At 36.0% G+C, this 18,559-nt stretch overlaps 2 protein-coding genes across 4 annotated transcripts; both read left to right on the top strand.

Moving 5' to 3' along the window:
- Positions 1-444: 444 nt before the first annotated feature.
- On the top strand, positions 445-10,337 carry LOC141656916 (disease resistance protein RPM1-like). Of its 3 annotated transcripts, XM_074464004.1 has the most exons (5): positions 445-489; positions 598-904; positions 2,609-2,681; positions 6,737-7,594; positions 7,892-10,337. In XM_074464004.1, the coding sequence occupies exons 4-5, from the start codon at positions 6,792-6,794 to the stop codon at positions 9,885-9,887; spliced, it is 2,799 nt and encodes a 932-aa protein (XP_074320105.1). In that variant the 5' UTR covers positions 445-489; positions 598-904; positions 2,609-2,681; positions 6,737-6,791; the 3' UTR covers positions 9,888-10,337. The 3 variants fall into 3 exon arrangements, with proteins under 3 accessions (XP_074320105.1, XP_074320106.1, XP_074320104.1); XM_074464005.1 differs by lacking the exons at positions 445-489; positions 2,609-2,681 and having other exon boundaries at positions 508-904; XM_074464003.1 differs by lacking the exons at positions 445-489; positions 598-904 and having other exon boundaries at positions 911-2,681.
- Positions 10,338-13,527: 3,190 nt separating this feature from the next.
- On the top strand, positions 13,528-18,147 carry LOC141656915 (uncharacterized). The gene is made up of 4 exons (XM_074464002.1): positions 13,528-13,961; positions 16,723-16,990; positions 17,096-17,200; positions 17,769-18,147. The coding sequence occupies exons 1-4, from the start codon at positions 13,741-13,743 to the stop codon at positions 17,877-17,879; spliced, it is 705 nt and encodes a 234-aa protein (XP_074320103.1). The 5' UTR covers positions 13,528-13,740; the 3' UTR covers positions 17,880-18,147.
- The last annotated feature ends 412 nt before the right edge of the window (positions 18,148-18,559 follow it).

Below are 18,559 nucleotides of genomic sequence, written 5' to 3'. Positions count from 1 at the left end.
TGCCTTGCTTTTGTCCTTGAGACTTACAAGACATTTGTCCTTAAAACTTAGGGTGAGATTATCAGTCAGACTCCCAAAGTCTTAAAACTCTGCCACATCAGATTTTCACTAACTTTTATTATTTTTATATTGTTAAGACTCATCTCAGACTTACTTGAGACTCCATACATTATCAGTCAGACTCACCTCAAACCTTATTTTTCCATTTCACTTCTTTTTTTTTACACTTTAAAAAAAAATAACAAAAAAAAATCACACATGTGATCCATTCATTGGATACTTTTCTTTGGATGTGGCTTCAAGACTCTCAAAGTTTTAAGTTAAAGTTAAGTATTATACTCAACTTACGACTTTGTTAAAATTTTGCTAGATTATTGATAGTCGAGTCTTGTCTTAAGACTTACCAATAATCTTACCTTTCCATTAACACTAGATAGACTCATTAGTCGGAAACACTCTTTAGTCGGAAACACAGTCATGTGATCTGAGGTTTTTTTTTTTTTTTTTTTTAAGAAACTAGGTTGATTTGATCAACCTATAACATCCTTGCGGATGTGAACGATAAACGAAATTCAAAGAATCTTCATTTGATCTGAGTTAATTGTGCGAATTCGAAACCCCCACTACACCTCATAAACACCCAATCAAAACCCTAGAAGACATCCAGCCGCCACCGAAATCTCCTATCCGCCCCCGAAAACACCTTATTTGGTGTTTCGCGCGGTGGTGATTGTGTGTTTTCTGGGTTTCGACTTGGTGTTTATGAGGTGTGGTGGTCGTTTTCGAATGGAATTCACATGCTTCTTCTCAAGATGCATTCACCGGCTCCTGCGGTTTCTCTTCAGCTTCAGGTTTCGGTATCGAATCCGCTGTCCGATTTGCTAACGACCGGCATTTTCAGCGTGTATGTCAAATCCCTTGGAAAATTGCTCTTTTCTTGTGTTTTCTTGATTTTTTTTCTGGAATTAGACGTGATTGATTGCATTTTTTCGATTTCAATTGTTTTGTTAGGTGTTTGTCGAATTCAATTACTGTTTGTTTTGATGCGGCATTAGTTCAGTATGTTTATGAATTGAATATTGGTGATTTAGGTAATTTATGATGAGTCAAAGTATGTTTACTTTCGGTACTGTGTTAGGGATCGGAAAAACTGAGATATATATTGAAAGCTTGATTTTAGCGTTTTGCCTAATGTGTTCGGGATCAGAAAAACTGAGATGTATTGAGAACTTGAATTTAGTGTTGTGTGGAGGGTATTAGGGATCGGAAGAACTGAGGTATATGTTGAAAACTCGAATTTAGCATTTTATGGAGAGTATTAGGGATCGAAAGAAGAATTGGGGTATATGTATATGTTGAATGCTCGAATTTAGCTTTTTTTGGAGTGTATTAGGGATCGAAAGAACAGAGGTATTTTCTAAAATCTCGAATTTAGCGTCAGATGGAGTTTATTAGGGATCGTAAGAATTGAGATATATTTTGAAAGGTCCGAATTTTGAGTATGTGGAGTGTATTAGGGATCGGAAGTACTGAAATATACATTGCAAGCTCGTTTTTAGCATTTTGTGGAGAGTATTAGGGATTAGACAAACGAAGATATATATTCGAAGCTAGAGTGTAGCGTTTTGTGCAGTCGAAGAACTGGGATATTTGTTGAGACTTGAGAGCTTGAATTTAAATTTCTTCTGGAGTGTATCAAGGATCATAAGAACTAAGAACTTAGAACTAAGAACTAAGAACTAAGAACTGAGATATATGTTGAAAACTCAAGTTTACCATTTTGGGGAATCTGTGAGGGATCAGAAGAGGAAGAGTTGAGATATATATTGAAAGCTCGAATTTTGCATATTGCGGAGTTCATTAAGGATAAGAAGTGCTCAAATATATATTGAAAGCTCTTAGCTTTCTGTGGAGTATATTAGGGATTACATGAATTGTGATTATATATTGAAAGCTCGAATGTTGCGTTGTATGGACTATGGAGTGTATTGGGGTTAAGTATTTTATGAGCGCATATTGGTGAATTAGGTAGTTGTTTATGCTTAGTCAAAGGAACCACTATGTATTCGCTAAAAAATTCACTAACGAAACATTTTAACCTTGTGTGCTAGGAAATTGCATTCGACATTTACGATTTCTAATGCAATTTTCAACATGGTCATTTGAGAAATCCACTATGTATTTACACTGGATAAGGCTGCCATGGGTGGAAGCCTTGGTACTCTGCTATAATGTTTTTATATTTGTTGTTCCTCAGCAATGGAAATCATTTAGACTTTGTTTTGGTATATATAGATCAACAGGATGTAACTCCCAGTGTGTGGATTATAGGATTATAGGTTGGACTATAGGAAGATAAAGGGATCCACTTTTTCCTTAAAAAAAGCAATATAATCATTCCCATATAACAGATATTTAAGAAAGTTTAGGACTTTTACAAGAATCCAAATATCTAACTGATAATTTGTAACTTAAAATCTTTTTAATGAAACTCAAAAAGTATTTAGTGCTTGCATATACAACAGATGGAATAATCATTTAAGTAGTAACAGTTCATATGCTCATGTTACCATGCTGATTTGATTGGGGTGGACTTGCATCGTTCAAGACTAATGAGGAGCAGCAGCGCCATGCCGCCATCAAAAAAGCTAGAGGAGTTTCCTCACTTTGTTCAAAGAAAGGTTAGATTTTCTATTTGCTCTTTGTAGTTAACTTTTTCTATTTGCTCTTTGTAGTTAACTTTTTCTTGTGATTTTTGTTACTTGTGAAATACTGCAAGTTATTGTGGACTTCAGGAGAGATAAACAGGAAGAATGTGGGGAAGCAATTAGTGGGAGAGGAAGATGAGGGAGCGTGGTGATCTTGGGAGGGGAGGACAGATGGTCGATGATCTAGGGTGGGGAGGAGAGAAATGTTGAATGTTGTGTTTTTTCATAAATCAACTTTATAAAAGAGTTAACGAATTTTGCTTTAAAGCTCTGTTTTTGTACTAGCTGAAACTTCAAAAAATAGTCCCTATGCCCTAACGACTTGTTATCTATCTAGTTTGTCACAAAGAGCAAGGCAGTGGTTGTAAAGACTATAATACCCTCCTATATCGTATCTTGCTCACTCATCTAGACCCCCATTGTTGGACTAACTTCTAACACCATTAACTCTCAAATTGCAAATTTTAAATCTCAGTTCTTTATTATTTCTCACCCAAAACATGAATACTTCACCCCATGAAATAAAAATGAGTACTTCATCCTCTTTATTAATCATTTGAAAAGGAGCTCCAACCAATAAGAGGTTGATTAAGTTTGGGTTTTGCCCGATTGGGAAAGATTATTGCACTGTGAGTTGTTTGAAATGGGCTGGGATTGTTTGGAATGAGTGGGTGAATTTATTGTTTCTTATACATATTTGCTCCTTCATCGTCTATTGTTGGTACCGCCCTCATTGATGATAGTTCGGATGGGTCAAGGACTCGGTGACAATGGATGGGAGTGGTTTAAAATGAGTGAGGGATGAGGTTGGGCGGATATGGCTGATGTGGTTAAAATTAGGACAATGGTGGCTAGGGTGAGCTGCTGCGGATGCCGGTGATAGTAGTGGTTAGGTGATGGCAGGGGTGTGGATAGGTAAACATTAAGGGTAGCATTATTGTACTTTACATGTTTCATAAAGATGCAAGCTTATTGAAAATGTAATTAGATACCGAAAAATGGAAATATATAGCTATTGCCCAAAACAGAGGGAATAGTTGAAAAGGTAGCTAAAAATTAAAAGGCGATATGTTTGTGTTATAACTTATTAGTTTTAGGCCTTGTTTTGGATGCAATATATCTTGGTGAGAACAAATATTTTTATACAATCTGGTTAGAACAAATAGAATATCCATAAAATAACCAGTTTAATCAGTATGTTGTTGTACTCCTTCCCCCTTAGATGAGAGATGAGTAATGCTGCAATGGCCTCCTCTTTTCGGAATGTTTTACTCCTTTTCGTTTGTCTCTTCTAGTTTTTCGAAAATTCTTGAAACATTGTGACTGGTAATGCTAATATTTATTTTGAGAGATTAGAGATACATGGTTGTATCCTAAACACAGCTTCAGTGCTGTGTTGTGACCCGAATTGTAGTGTTGAGTCGCATGGGTTATGTTCCTTTTACCTAGCGCTTGAATTAGGGTAATAATTCGATAAAAAGAGAGATTAGTGACAGACATATGCCTTGAGTTTTCCGTGTAAATTCTTGTGTTCTTTATCGCTTATTTTGCTTTGCGTTCATACTCGTTACATTGCTAACCAAGAAATATATAAACTTCCTCTTAATCTTTTGTATTCAAAAATCAAAAGCTTATTTGTTTCAAGTTTGTAAAAGTTGTTTTTTAAAAAGGGTGCCACGCATCACACTGAAATTCAACTCCTCGAGGAATAATTTTATTATTTTGAGATGTTATGTATCTAAGATGAGAATAAATAAATTGCTTTTTAATTTTAATTTCACCTCTGTTTTGGCATTAAAAATACTAGTATCTTCAAAATGGCTCACTTCGCTCCCCCCCCCCCTTGTACCCAAGGATATTTTGACTACGTAATAAGTAACTTTATTACAAACCAGTTTTTTTTCACGATATTTATAACTTTCAAAACAATTAAATTAACTAGTTGTTTTTCACAATACAGTTGGCTTGTTAGTTAAAATTAAAATATGAAATGTTAACCTATATATCAATAACATTTAAACGATTAAATTAAAGTATTAAACTGCTATATAGCCATGTAAGTGCGTTGGAAACCATAACACGAAGTTGTAGTTAAATTATTAGACCGATCGGACATGGTTTATTGGCAGATGAAGATCAAGCTGCAATGATTCTTCTAGAATCAAGAACGTTGACATTATCATGCTACTAGGCCATTATATAAACAATTCTTCTAATTATGAGATTCCTTTGAACTTGGAAATGTTCTTCGTTTTAACAAGCTTGGTGCATAATAATTAATCATAATAGTACGAAATAATCATTTTGAAGCATCCAGTTGTGTTGTCCTAGTCATTCTAACCCTATTTCGGTTTTCGACTTGTTTTAGAGTCTTGCCATTCGAGTGTGTGTTCGAACCATGAAAGTGAAAACCGACCCCATTATCTTCGTTTATGTAGTATTAAGACTCCTTAATTTCAAAGGTGATAATTGATCCTAGTAGTTTTAACTAAAAATGAATCAACCCTACTTGTGCTTTTAATGGAATCATGTTGTTAATTCAGTTTCTATGTTACTCTCACTCAGCGGCAAGTGTGGAACACTAAACAGTGTTGGAGATAGTTTTTCTGTAATAAGTTTTAAAAAAAATTGTCTATAAATGAGTGTACTTTCCTGAAAAGCAGGGTACAAGTGGGATTAACCCATATGTGAGGGGTATAAGTGAGAATTTCCCAATATTTTTTGTGTAATGCCAAACCAGTTGATTTTGTCTATAATATATATACACCGTGTGTTTTTAGAACCACCATTTTCTTTGAGTGAAGTAATTGACTATATAAAATATTATGTCAACTTTTTTCATGACAAAATATTAAGTCAATAAAACAGGATGTCACCTTTAGTAATTTGAAAAGTCTGGAAAAACATGGTGAGCAGTATCTGAACACTCCCATAATTGTATAACCCACAAAACTTATCATTTACTTGGTATTACATTATTCCCTTGGTATTACATACGCCAGTCCTATGCCAACGAAATGAGGTATGTAAATCTCGTTGTTTTTACGTTTAGTTTATTACTCCCTCCATTCAACAATTATCACCCCATTTCTCCAATTTATGTGAGGGGTATTATATTGAAGTGGGGTGATAAAAGTTGAATGGAGGGAGTATATTTCTTGCTGATTTATCATGCAAGATCTAATGTTTACAAATTGCTGAATGACTCCTTGTTCAACATAAAAAAAAAAAATAAAAAAAAAAATACATTGTAATACATGTAGTTTATGTTTGGAGAGATAATTACAGTTTGTATAAGGGGACTTATTACATGTAGTTTTTTCTTTGGAGAGATCACATGTAGTTTGTTTGGGTAGTTATATAGATATATTGAAGATATGAGGACGGTATGTATGCCTTACGAATAATGCAGATAAAATAACACATACCTAGTATAGTGTATCAAAATATGAGGACGGTATGTATGCCTTACGAAGAATCTCTATATGTGAATATGTTTTCATAACAATATTGGATGTATTGTACTTGTTGATACTTAGACATCTATTTATTAAATATGCTGGGAGCAGCATATGGTAACTTTGTAGATTGTACATTTGTACCTGATCTACTATTATAATATGTTGTCTATCAAACAACTGAAATAACATCTCAGTTAATTTAACATGCTAAAAATTCTGAATCCGCTATTTTTCCAAACAAAGCCGCAAACACGTCTTAGTAATCTCATGTTGCAACGTTGACTTATAACAAAGACTTAATCACTTACATGGTGAAATGCTATTCATAAATTAGAACATTAGCTACATTACTTACATGTAGTACTTGAAAGAGGACACTAAATAAATTTGCACTCTTTTATGCAAAACGAGCAATGACTCGTAGTAAAAAAAATTAGTAAAATGCATATTTTATGCAAGGCATAGCGTAAGTAGGAGTACAATGTTTGCTTTATGTTTACAGTTTACTTACTGTATCATCTTTAAAATAATTTTGAGCCCTAATTGAGAAACTACTTGTTACTACAGATAAGTACTCCGTGTATCAATATAAGTTACCAAACAAGGGTCCTACTTAATAGTAATGGGAGATGTTGACGGCCTAGTTAAGGCGGTTATTGAAACATTAACACCAGTGGTTAGTGGCGAAATTTCATTACTCTCTGGGCTCAAAGATGATGTAAATGCTATCAAGAATGAGCTGCAAAGAATCGCAGTATTTCTAAAGAACGCGGAAGAGCGAGCTGAAGGAGACGAAGATGCCAAAGAGTGGGTGAGACAAGTGAGAATGTTGGCGTACGATATAGAGGATGCCATTGAACGTTACCAACTATTTTTGAAAGAAACTGCGTATTCTAGAACCAAACAATATCTCTCTTTAGAAGTTCGAAGTATGGCTTCTACCATCAAAGGCTTGCGGGAAACAGCACTTCATCTCGCCAAAACAAAAGAATCTTATAACCTCAAGCGTCCAAATGAGCAGCAAGGGCAAGTTCAATCGAGTGCTCAAGAAAAACTAACCACGTCTTACTTTTTATGTACGATGAGTGCTGACCATATTGGAGATGATGTCGCAAAAAGGGAAATATTCGAGTTACTTAAATTACAAGAAGTCAAATCGACCCCTTCGATAATAGCCGTAGTTGGTATGAGAGGACTAGGAAAGACAACGGTTGTTACCAGTGTTTACCATGATAAAATGTTGAAGTCTCACTTTACACTTCGAGCTTGGATTCCAGCGTCACCACCTAAACGACATAGTGACATTTTAAGGAGCATGCTTTTGCAGTTTACGGATGCAACCCAAGTTCCTAATATCAGTGAAATCGGCTCTATGGATAAAAGGTCCCTGATATTACTGCTTCGAAACTATTTGAAAGATAAAAGGTACTCCTTTCATCGTCCTATTTATACTGTCCTTATTTCCTTTTCAACCATCCTTTATTATTCGCCCTTTTCTAAATGTAAATAAAAATAGTGAAGCTTCCATATTAATTCCGCCAAAGGAAGCATTAAAACTTCATCCCATTTATTTCTTCTTAATTAAAGGAACCATTTTGTAACCTTGCTTGTGGACCACCTGCTTCTATAGTCTCATTGCAGAGGACTATTGACTGCGCATCATATTTTATTCCATTTATATGTAACCAAAATTTCTTAACCGTTAAGACGAAAATTCCACAGGTACATGATTGTTTTTGATGATGTTCAAGAAGGGGACACGGAGTTGTCAACTTATGTCAAAAACGTGTTACCTTTTAACGATAAAGGAAGCAAAATACTTCTAACTACACGCTATGAGAATGTAGCTTATACATGGTTAGATGGAGCTACTGATGGTTTGTACAAACTCAAACCACTACCTTTTGAAAAGGCATGGGAACTTTTCTGCAAGAAGACATTTCATAAGTCAGGAGGAAGTTGCCCTTCATATTTAAAGGACTTGGCTAATGGGATCGTAAGGAAATGTGGCGGGTTGCCTCCAGCCATAATCTCTTTGAGTAGGCTTCTTTCGGGTAAGGTAGATGACATCGAAGAATGGGAAAAGGTAGGTCAAAGCCTTGGGTTTTATTTAGCTACAAATCCTCAGCTATCTGCGGTTCACAAAACCTTAATGCAAAATTATTATGATTTGCCCTTTTACCTTAAGCCTTGTTTTTTGTACTTTGGTATGTTTCCAAAAGGGCAACCGATTAGTCGAATGAGACTAATTCGGTTATGGATAGCAGAGGGGTTCATTATTCAAACAAGAGGGAGTTTAACCTTTGAAGAAGTTGCGCAAGAATATGTGTCTGAGCTTATCAATATGAGTATGATCGAAGTGAAGTCCACTGATCCTTCGGGAAAAATAAGAAGCTTGGGTTTAGTAAGTGAATTCCTTCATGAAATGATTTTAGCCAAGTTGGAAGAGTTAAGCTTTTGCAAAATCCTTTCTAAGAACGACCTAGTTGGCAACGAAAAATCTAGGCGTTTGTCCATTCACGGGGATCACAACTCCAATGCTAGTGAATTCTTGGACAGTATAACCCAAGGCCAATCAAGCATTCGTAGTCTATTTGTAATTGAGGTAAAACTAGAAGTCATGCCTATGGTGTTCAACGAAGCATTCTTTAAGAGTACTAACCTGTTGAAAGTGCTTGATCTGTTTAATGCTCCTATAGATGTTATTCCGAGAGAAATAGGGATGTTACTCAACTTACGTTACTTAAGTTTGAGATGCACACGAGTTTCAGCATTACCAGGTACTATTGGTAAGCTTGAGAATCTCCAAACATTAGATTTGAAGCAAACCTTTATTTCTGACCTCCCGAAAGAAATAAACCAACTTCGAAATTTACGACATCTTCTTGGATACTATTATGAGAATGATTTTGGGTTTTGTGGTCATTGCTTAAATGTTAATGGAGTGACAATACCAGAAGGGTCACTTGGGAAATGTTTGGAACTTCAAAAGCTCGGGTTTCTGGATTTGAGACTTGGACATAGTAATTGGGCCTCGGAGTTGAGATGTTTGACAAAGTTAAGAAAGTTAGGAATCATCGGTCTCAGGAAGAATGAAAGTAATGCTTTATGTTCTGTGATTGATGAGATGAAACATCTTCAATCATTCACCATATTTGCAAGAAGCAAGACTGAAATAATTGATCTAGGGAAAGTCACATCTCCTCCTATGATGCTTAAACATCTATGCTTAAACGGGCCCTTAGCCGTATTTCCCACTTGGGTATATGAGCTTCATGGCCTTGTAAAACTTCGTCTTAGGTGGTCGAATCTTCATGTCGATCCTCTTGGGACATTACAATTACTACCTAATTTGGTGGAGCTTCAACTGGTTGAGGCATATGTTGGGGAAAACTTAGCAATTGCAAGTTACGGATTTCAGAAACTTAAGATATTGCATCTCTTGGACCTGCACGCTCTGAAGTCCTTGTCTATGTCAAAAGGAGCTTTACCTCTTCTGGAGGAGATGTCGATTGGCGAAAGCAGGAATCTACAAGTACCTTCCGACATCAAGTACCTTCACACTTTGAAAACACTCAACTTCTATAATATGCCATCACATTTCACTAATCTCATTCTGCCTGGACAACCCTGTAATTCCGTCGTCAATCATGTGCCGAATGTCTATTGTCATACCAAGCACCCTAAAGGTTATTGGCAAGCTTACACTATTCGATGATATATGTCGGGTAATGATAATGTCACTCGAAAATCTCTTCTACCACTCAATTTGTGAGATCCTGTTCACGTTAATTTTAATCTTGCACTCACACAATCGAGTGTCAGAAGGATTTCCGAGTAGCATTAGCAACGGCCCTATATATAGTCAACCTCATTCCCAAATTTCTCAAAGGCAACAAGTTCATTTTCATTGATTAGCCTTGAATTTTGTAATGTTTAAAAAACAATGTGGGTGTCATCTTTCATCTGGTGTACAAGACATTCTTTATTTGTTTTCTTTTTGTAGGTCTTTCGTACAATGTGGAAAGTCCTTGGATTTTGTGTATAAATGTATATATACTATTGTATTTGTACCAAAGATTACTTTCGTAGAGCATAGCTTTCGACTTGCATTGTAAACTTGTAATGAAATACAGTGTCTTGAAGTCTTCTAAGACAGATGGATGATCATTGTTGGTCTTTTAATTATTGTGAACAATATAGTTGTAATTAACTAATCGTGACAATGTAACTAATCGACATAAAATGTATTGATGTTTTCAAAAAAAAGAAAAAAAAAATGGCTCGGATGTGGACTATACACTTCCAAACTCCCCTTTAATCATTTGAAGTGGCGACTAAAAGATTGAATTGATTAGGTTAATTACGTTAGTTGGTTGTTTCGATTGTTTGATTACGTAAAAGAAGTTAAAATAGTTAAGTGAATAATTTTTTTTTTTGGGTGTTGACCAGGAGTATCCCCTACCGACAGCTGGGGCAATCTCCTTCGGAGTACTGAAGGCAATTTAATGGGTTGACCCCTCCCAAGTTTGGCTTTTTCATTCGCAAGAGTCAGGAATCGAACCCCTGGCTACTTGTTTAAGAGATGAGAGCCCTTACCACTCACGCCAGCCAACTTTGGTTAAGTGAATAATTATGAAAGGGATAAAATTGGAAGTTCAATAACTATTATCGACAATTTGAAATACAGTCCGTCTCATTGAAAACCACCATTATCGTCACAAGCTGAAGACGGATAGTGACCCTCTCACAAAATGCAAGCGGAAGGGCAAGTAGAGGTATCCATTTTCTCCCACTTGCACTAACCATTTGCTTTTTGTGAGAGGGACACTGTTCGTCTTCAGGTTGTGACGGATATTCTCCGTCTTCAATGAGAGTTTGTGTTTGAAATAATGCGCGACCATTTTTAGCAATACCCTTTTTAAACAAGCATATCCCTTTTAAGATTAAAATGGTCACATAACACTCGACTTAAATAGATGGACAATACTTTTGTTAATTCTTATATATTTTGCATTTGTCTCATATATAAACTATTTAACCCGTTCATTTTAGGTCTAAATAAATATAATCATATATTCCCATTTTAAACAATTTTTTATACTCTATCCGTCCCGTTTATTTGATAGAGGAGAGAGTCAATTATTAGATGACAAGTGGACCAAATTAGGTATATAGAATCAAATTGTCCACTAAAAACATCCCGCAATATGGTAAATAATTAACTGAGACAATCTCAAAACCCGATTTGTAAATATCGCCGACATTTTAGTAAATATCGTCGACGTTTTCATTCCAAAAGATGATATCAACTTCCACTAATATTTTTTACACAATGTATTGAGTTCATTCATTTACACATTAAAAACATGAAATTTAAATTAGCTCAGAAAGAATACACGTAAGCTCGGATTCTTATACTTGGTTGTAAAAATTTCCTCTCAACTTCAACTAAATTAAAAAAAAAAAAAACAACAATTAACAACACGACGGATCTCGAATCACCGGTACTTAAACAACTTAATCGCTTCATTATTTCACAAATAGGATTATTGATAGAGTCAAATAGTGTCCGTCTAATTAGGTAATTTAAAGTGAATAAACTTGTCACAAAGCCGGTTTTGAGTGTTAATCGTTCTATTTACCGGCAAATCCACTTTAGTTGTAACTTGGGTCAATTGAACTTGTTTTTGGCATTTGCATCTCAAGGGTAGTTGAAGTGTTTCATGATGATAAGTTGAGGTGAAGAAATCGTTTTTGTACAAGCCGAATTAATGGTCAAACCCGAGTCACGGTCAACCAAAGTGAAGAAGGGGGGGCCAAGAGTAAGCCAATAGAATAAGTGCAAAGTCAAGAGAAGCAAACAAAAGGAAGATGAAGCCTTGGAATGCGCAAACAAGAGCCAAAATGGAGAATTGAAAACTCGGTTTCACAAGGGTCAACTTCAAACGAGCATATCTCGAGTTCTAGACCTCGTATCGATGCAAGGCCAAGTGGAGGCTAAAGCTTGTGATTTTAGCTTTCCAACGGTAGGTCGCATGCCTTATTTGACCAAGAAGCGAGAGAGATATGGCTTTCGCAAGATTGTGGTGCAGGCTGAAACCGGAGCCTGCGTCCCACACCGGAGCCTGCGGCCCCCACCGGAGCCTGCGGTTTTCCTCTGATCATTACGACGGGTTTTCCTTTTTCCTATTTCCGAATGCCCATTTGTTTGTGACCTAAAAAAGAGGCTCAAGGCTATAAATACCCACATGTTTGGAGATCTAAAGAGAACCTTCTCACCATTAATATTTCATGCTTGGCTTTAATCTTGTAAGAAGAAAAACTTAATATTTCCTTAGTTCATGTTAATCTTTCTTCATTTTTATGGGTTGTAAGCAAACTATGGAAGGCTAATCTTTCTTTACTTGGTGTAATTTCCTTCAAAGTCATCAACTTTGGTATTGTAAGACTCTCTAATCTCTTTTAAAGTTATCTAATACTCTTTCCTTGGGTTTAATTCTTATGTTGAGTGAATAATTGTGTGGTTTGATCATCCTTGCATCTTATTTACTTGACTATTGCAAATTCTAGAGAAATGATTTAATTTATCTAAGATTGTTTGAAGCAACCTTGTTGTGTGTTGATTTGATTTAAAGGATTCATATAACAAGTAGGAAAGTTTATGTCTTTTTCTCATTTGTATGATTTAATCTTGTGAGAATTGATCCTAGCTTGAATATCTTGGTAAAGGTTCTTAATGCTCATGTGTAGTTGTCTTTCATGGTTTAATGAATGGTTGACTAAGCTTGAAGAGGATACATGGATGATTTAATTTGTGTATGCTAATATCTTGATATTGTAGTATTGGGTGGATAACCTTAAGAGAGTAAAAAGAGTTAAGCTTTGCCATTTGTTGGTGACTAAGAAGAGATTACATCAAGTTCTTTCTCATTATTACTTTGTGCCTATTAAGTGTTTGTTGTATTGCCACAATAGCAAAGTCTCCACTTTTACTCATTTTCATGTTGTTTCCAATCAAATGCATTTCCCTTCTATGTTTCCTACTAGTTGAGCATTGTTAATACCCATTGTTTGTGATTAGTTCCTTTTGTTAAGTTTAAATTGTCATTAGGATCTTAATTAGTAGTAGAGTCTTCATTAGTATCCCAACTAGTTCACTAGTCAAGTTTTGGTTGTTAGACCTTCTCTTGGGTTAACCCTTTACTTACGCTTATACTACTATTCTTAATTGCATAGTGTAGAGTTGAGTTTGGTTTTAGAAATTGTTAATTTGGTAGTCTAATTCTAGTATTTAGCGACCTAGTATTTGGCTTGCTAATTATACATCTAGTTGTAACATAAGCAATCAGCCCCCAAATCAAATTCAAGAAAGCTAAACAAATTAGCGGGAGGGGTAGCGAAGCGAGTCTGATCGACTAAGTCACTACCGATCTTGGTCCATTTCTTAGTCCATTTCTTAGCAAGGTTGCACTCCCACACCTTCCCCAGCCCAACTCCCTTGATCAAATTTCAATCCTAAATTCTTCCATTAAACTTACACAAATCACCTCTACAAATCACACTCAACCATGAAATCGGCACAAGCATGGTTTACCGGCGGCGACGAGACGTTACCAACTACTGCGCCTTCTTCGACGAAACCGTCAACTTCACTGTTAGCTGATTGGAATTCATATGCTTCTTCTCAAGATACCGTCTCCGGCTCCGGTGATTTCTCTTCCGCTTTAGGTTTTGATATTGAATCCGCTGTCCGATCTGCTAATGACACCGTTTCCGGCACTTTCACCTCGTATGTTACTTCTTCCGTAATTGATCTTTACTTGTTTTTCTTGAATTAGATGTGATTAATTGTTCTTTTTCGATTCGATTGTTTTGTTAGATGTTTGTTCAATTCAATTACTGTTTGTTTTGATGCGGCATTGGTGTATTTTGGTGAATTGGATATTGATGAATTAGGTGATGTTTTTGATAGTCAAAGGTAACTTCTTTGATTTTATTGATGTTGAAGGATTCGCCTTGTGATACTTTATTTAGTGCTCGAATTCAGCGTTTTGCCTAATGTATTAGGGATCAGAAGAATTGAGTTACAGAATTTACTCAGTAGCGTTTTGTGGAGTGGTATAAGCGATCATAAGAACCGAGATGTATTTGGAAAGCTCGAATTTAGCTTCTTGTGGGGTGTATTAGGGATCAGAAGAACAAAGATATATGTTGAGAGCTGGATTTAGCTTTTTGTGGAGCATATTAGGGATCAGAAGAACCGGGAGATATATGTAGGGAATAGCTCCTCTGATCGTATTGATCTTGAAAATGTTGTATATTGCCGATTTGCCTTGTGTAATGACTTTGAAAGCTAGACTTTTGGCTTTTGAGGGGTGTATTAGGGATAAGAAGTAGATATAGAATTTAGCGTTTTGTGGAGTGTATTAGGGATCATAAGAACCGAGATGTATTTGGAAAGCTGAAATTTAGCGTCTTGTGGGGGTGTATTAGAGATCAGAAGAACTGATATTTATATTGGAAGCTTAGATAGTGTTTTGTGGAGTATATTAGGTATTTGAAAAACTGATATTTATATTGGAAGCTTAGATAGTGTTTTGTGGAGTATATTAGGTATTTGAAAAACTGATATATATATTGAAAGCTCAAATTTAGCATTATGTGGAGTGTATTAGGGCCGATATTTATAAATTGGATATTAGGTAATGTCGATGATGAGTCGAAGGCAACTCTTATGATCTTGAAATGCTGAATTTTGAAGGATTTGCCTGGTGTAATGACATTGAAAACTCGAATTCAGCGTATTGTGGAGTGTACTAGGGATCAGAAGTACTGAGATATATATTGAAAGCTCTTACTTTTTGTGGAGGTGTATTTGGGATCAGATGAATTGCGATGCATATTGAAAGCTCAGATTTAGCGTTTTATGGACTGTATTGGGGTTCGGTCTCACATTGCGGTGGCAATAAACTTAATTACTTTTTGTGTACTTGAGCCTTTAGCTCAAATTTTATGCTTCTCAATTGGTCATGAGGGGGAAGGGAATGAGTACATATACACTGTGTGCATTTAAATCCCCTCTTTTACGGCAGTCTGCTTGCTAAGTTTCTCGGACCTTTAACCCTTTACCTTTATTATTATCACAAGCCTCATTGTTATGCTCACTTAGCACTATTTGTTTTTAGTATGAGGATTCTCATATATGTCATGTGAAAACTTAAGACCAGGGTAGCAGCTGGAAGTTTAGAAAACTGATCATGGAATTAGCTGCATATAGGTCCTTCAGTCTACCACACTGATTATGTGCGATGTGTATAGGGCTGACAAAAGTAGCGTTATTTGACTGTAACAATTAGTATCTGGCTGATACAGTCAAATATTTGGTCTCATGAGGCTAACTCGGTGGTCATCATGAGGCTAACTCAAAGGATGTGGGTTATACGATCAATTGAAAAGCAAGACTCGTTAAACTGCAACATCAAAGTGCCACCGCATCAAAGTTTGCTACCATGATTCACGATCGGTCACCAATACTGAAAGTTAATATCACTTTGAAGTTTCCCTATTTTTCTAACAATTTTAGGCTTTTTTGCGTGTAATGACTCTGTTTTATAACTTTTCTGGGCCAACCAGGCAACCAGCACTTTGCTTCTTGTACTAATCTAGGTGCAGCCCACTCCCAATGAAGTTAGTACTTTTCAGATGAAATATGGATTTCATTAGAAGATGAAACATTTTTTCTCTTTCGGTTAGTGTAAGTGTGTAACAGTGTCTTCATTTAACCTCCATTCAACCTTAGGATGTGCCCTTTTATTTTGTTGATTGTTCCAAGTCACTCCCACTCTGATTAGATCTAGCCTAATTTCTTATGTTTTCTCATTCATCGGGACTTGTACTTGTTGGGAGATGCAAACTATGTTGCCTTCCTTTTGTTTGCATGATATGCTATCCTCGTAAAGAAGTATTGGATGGAATTATGAATTGGAACATGTTTCAAAGCGTAATTTAATTTCGATTCCAATCTCTATAGTTTGATAGGGATATAAAGGGCGTATCCGTGTAACTAATAGTAATAGTCTAAAAGTTTTTTTTTTTTCTTATTTTTGACAAGTATGAGATAGTGAATTGTAGCTTTGTCTTTGATGTGGTTTGTGCTAGAATTAAGGAATGCTTCCACTTAGTGAGGTTATGAGGCAAGACCTGTGCAGCTTCAAAAAGCTCTAAAATTGCTCTCTCTAGGCCCTATTATAGGACTATTGTAAGGATGTCATATCTAGCATTTATGTCGGAGACATGAGAAGGCATTAACATATTCAGGCTATGCAATATTGGACAACTCTTGGAAGTCTGCAACATCTTGAATGTACTACTTGTAGTTTGCTTTGGTCTCTCTTCTTCAGTAGATACTTAACTGCTTATTCACTCTTTTACGTTGAATATACATCTGTATATGTACAGTCGAGCGTTTATGTAAGGTATGTTATTATGTTGTATGCAAATTGCAAGTGATGATTTTTAATAACTCATACTATTTAAAATTGTGTTATCAGAGTTACTAAAGGGGTAAGAGAATTGCCTGGTAGTCTGCAATCTGCCACCAGTAATGTACCATCAGGAAAAGCGTTGATGTATTTTGGGTTGTTACTAGCTGCTGGGGTATTCTTCGTCTTCATTGCTTTCACCATGTTCCTTCCTGTCATGGTGTTGATGCCTCAAAAATTTGCTATATGTTTCACCCTTGGGTGTGGCTTCATTGTGGGATCATTCTTTGCGCTAAGAGGTCCATCTAACCAGTTAGCTCACATGTCAACAAAAGAGGTACCTTTAACTTGTTATGACTAACATTCTCATTATGCGCGAGTTTTTTTTTAAAAAAAAAATATAACTTGAGGACTTAAAAACTGAATTTCTCTTATGTTGCAGAGACTTCCTTTCTCACTGGGAATGCTTTGCTGTATGGTTGGCACCATCTATGTGTCCATGGTGCTGCATAGCTACATCTTGTCTGTTCTTTTTTCTGTTTTACAGGTATTAGCTGCATGCCTCTTTTCATAGACGTTTTCTACTGCTATATGTTACTATTGTTATCATGGTGTTAAATAGCTCTAGTGATCGCGACTGCGAATAGTGGTAAGCGTAGGGCACTATTGGTCATCTACTACTGGACATTTTTTGAATGCCTCGACATATCAGGTTTTTTTTTTAGGCATCCGCTGACGAAATATCCTTCCATCCCCCAATCCCATTTATATTCCCATTTGACTTTGATGATTAAACAATATCAACTTTAACTAATATTTTTTACACAATGTAAAATAGTCCCAACTTCCGAAATTCGTAATATGAAAAATAGTTGTTTCGGTTAATAAAATGCGACACTATTTATATTATTTCTCTACATTTTGAAGACACTAATTATCAAAGTTGGCATTGACTGGACACTAGAGTTAAATTAGGACACTAGATTTGGGATTAAGGTAGTACTGTAGTTGTTTTTTCAACTAAACCAACATGTGTTATGGTCATCAATCTCAGCTTAGAACGGAGATTGTGTTGCTAAGCTTAAACAATCTGCTGACTTGTTTAACTGTGGCAGGTCCTTGCTCTCACATACTACGCCATTTCCTACTTCCCTGGTGGTTCAACCGGGATGAAATTCCTCACGTCTGCTCTAACTTCATCCGTAATGAGATTATTCGGGAGATGACTATGTATGCCTCTGAAGCTTGTTAGTTGTTTACATCATTGTACTATTCATTTGTCTGTAGTCTTCATAGCTTAAGCCTGACAAATGGAAAATGAGACATCTTAAATAGGAGCGCGCTTTGTTTACCAACTCTTGTAATTTTTAAGCAGGTTATATAGCTTATTTAGTTATTTTTGCGTGTTGGGATTCAAGTGTGTCGAGAATTAACACTACATTATAGAGTTTATCCAAGATGGTAAATAATACATTCATCCTAGCATAATACTCATTGACCACGTCTGGTGTTTATGAGAGTGGCGGAAAGTGGGGGCAACAAGGGGTTGTCTACGTCAGTGGCTAGAATGTTGATGACGAGGGGTAACGAGGGGATTTCGGGTGGAGGTGGTGGTTTCGTCCTTCATTTCCATTTATTCATTTCCCTTACCTGTTGTATACATTTTCTTAATTCCTTTATCTTACCAGTTGTTACCTTTATGCGAATCAAATGTCTCCTTATCACAATCAAAAAGCTTCGTCATATGGTAAAAATTTACTCAATCTATGATTCTATGTTGGTCATTTGTTTACCTATTCCATTTTAGGTTGTTTCGGTCAATTGTTTACCTTTCTATTTTGGGAATACTTTTAATGAACAATTTGGTCCATTTGTCATCAAACAATTTGTCATCTTCTCTTTCTTT

This window comes from Silene latifolia, chromosome 5 (genome assembly GCF_048544455.1).
Source record: "Silene latifolia isolate original U9 population chromosome 5, ASM4854445v1, whole genome shotgun sequence".
Classification (NCBI taxonomy): domain Eukaryota; kingdom Viridiplantae; phylum Streptophyta; class Magnoliopsida; order Caryophyllales; family Caryophyllaceae; genus Silene; species Silene latifolia.
The sequence above is the reverse complement of the archived record's forward strand: the minus strand, read 5'-3'. Positions and strand labels throughout refer to the sequence as shown.

Coding starts and splice junctions, on each gene's coding strand:
- LOC141656916 (XM_074464004.1), top strand. CDS start 6,792: ATGGGAGATGTTGACGGCCTAGTTAAGGCGGTTATTGAAACATTAACA. Junction 7,595..7,891: donor AACTATTTGAAAGATAAAAG/GTACTCCTTTCA, acceptor AAAATTCCACAG/GTACATGATTGTTTTTGATG.
- LOC141656915 (XM_074464002.1), top strand. CDS start 13,741: ATGAAATCGGCACAAGCATGGTTTACCGGCGGCGACGAGACGTTACCA. Junction 16,991..17,095: donor CTCACATGTCAACAAAAGAG/GTACCTTTAACT, acceptor CTTATGTTGCAG/AGACTTCCTTTCTCACTGGG. Junction 17,201..17,768: donor TTCTTTTTTCTGTTTTACAG/GTATTAGCTGCA, acceptor TAACTGTGGCAG/GTCCTTGCTCTCACATACTA.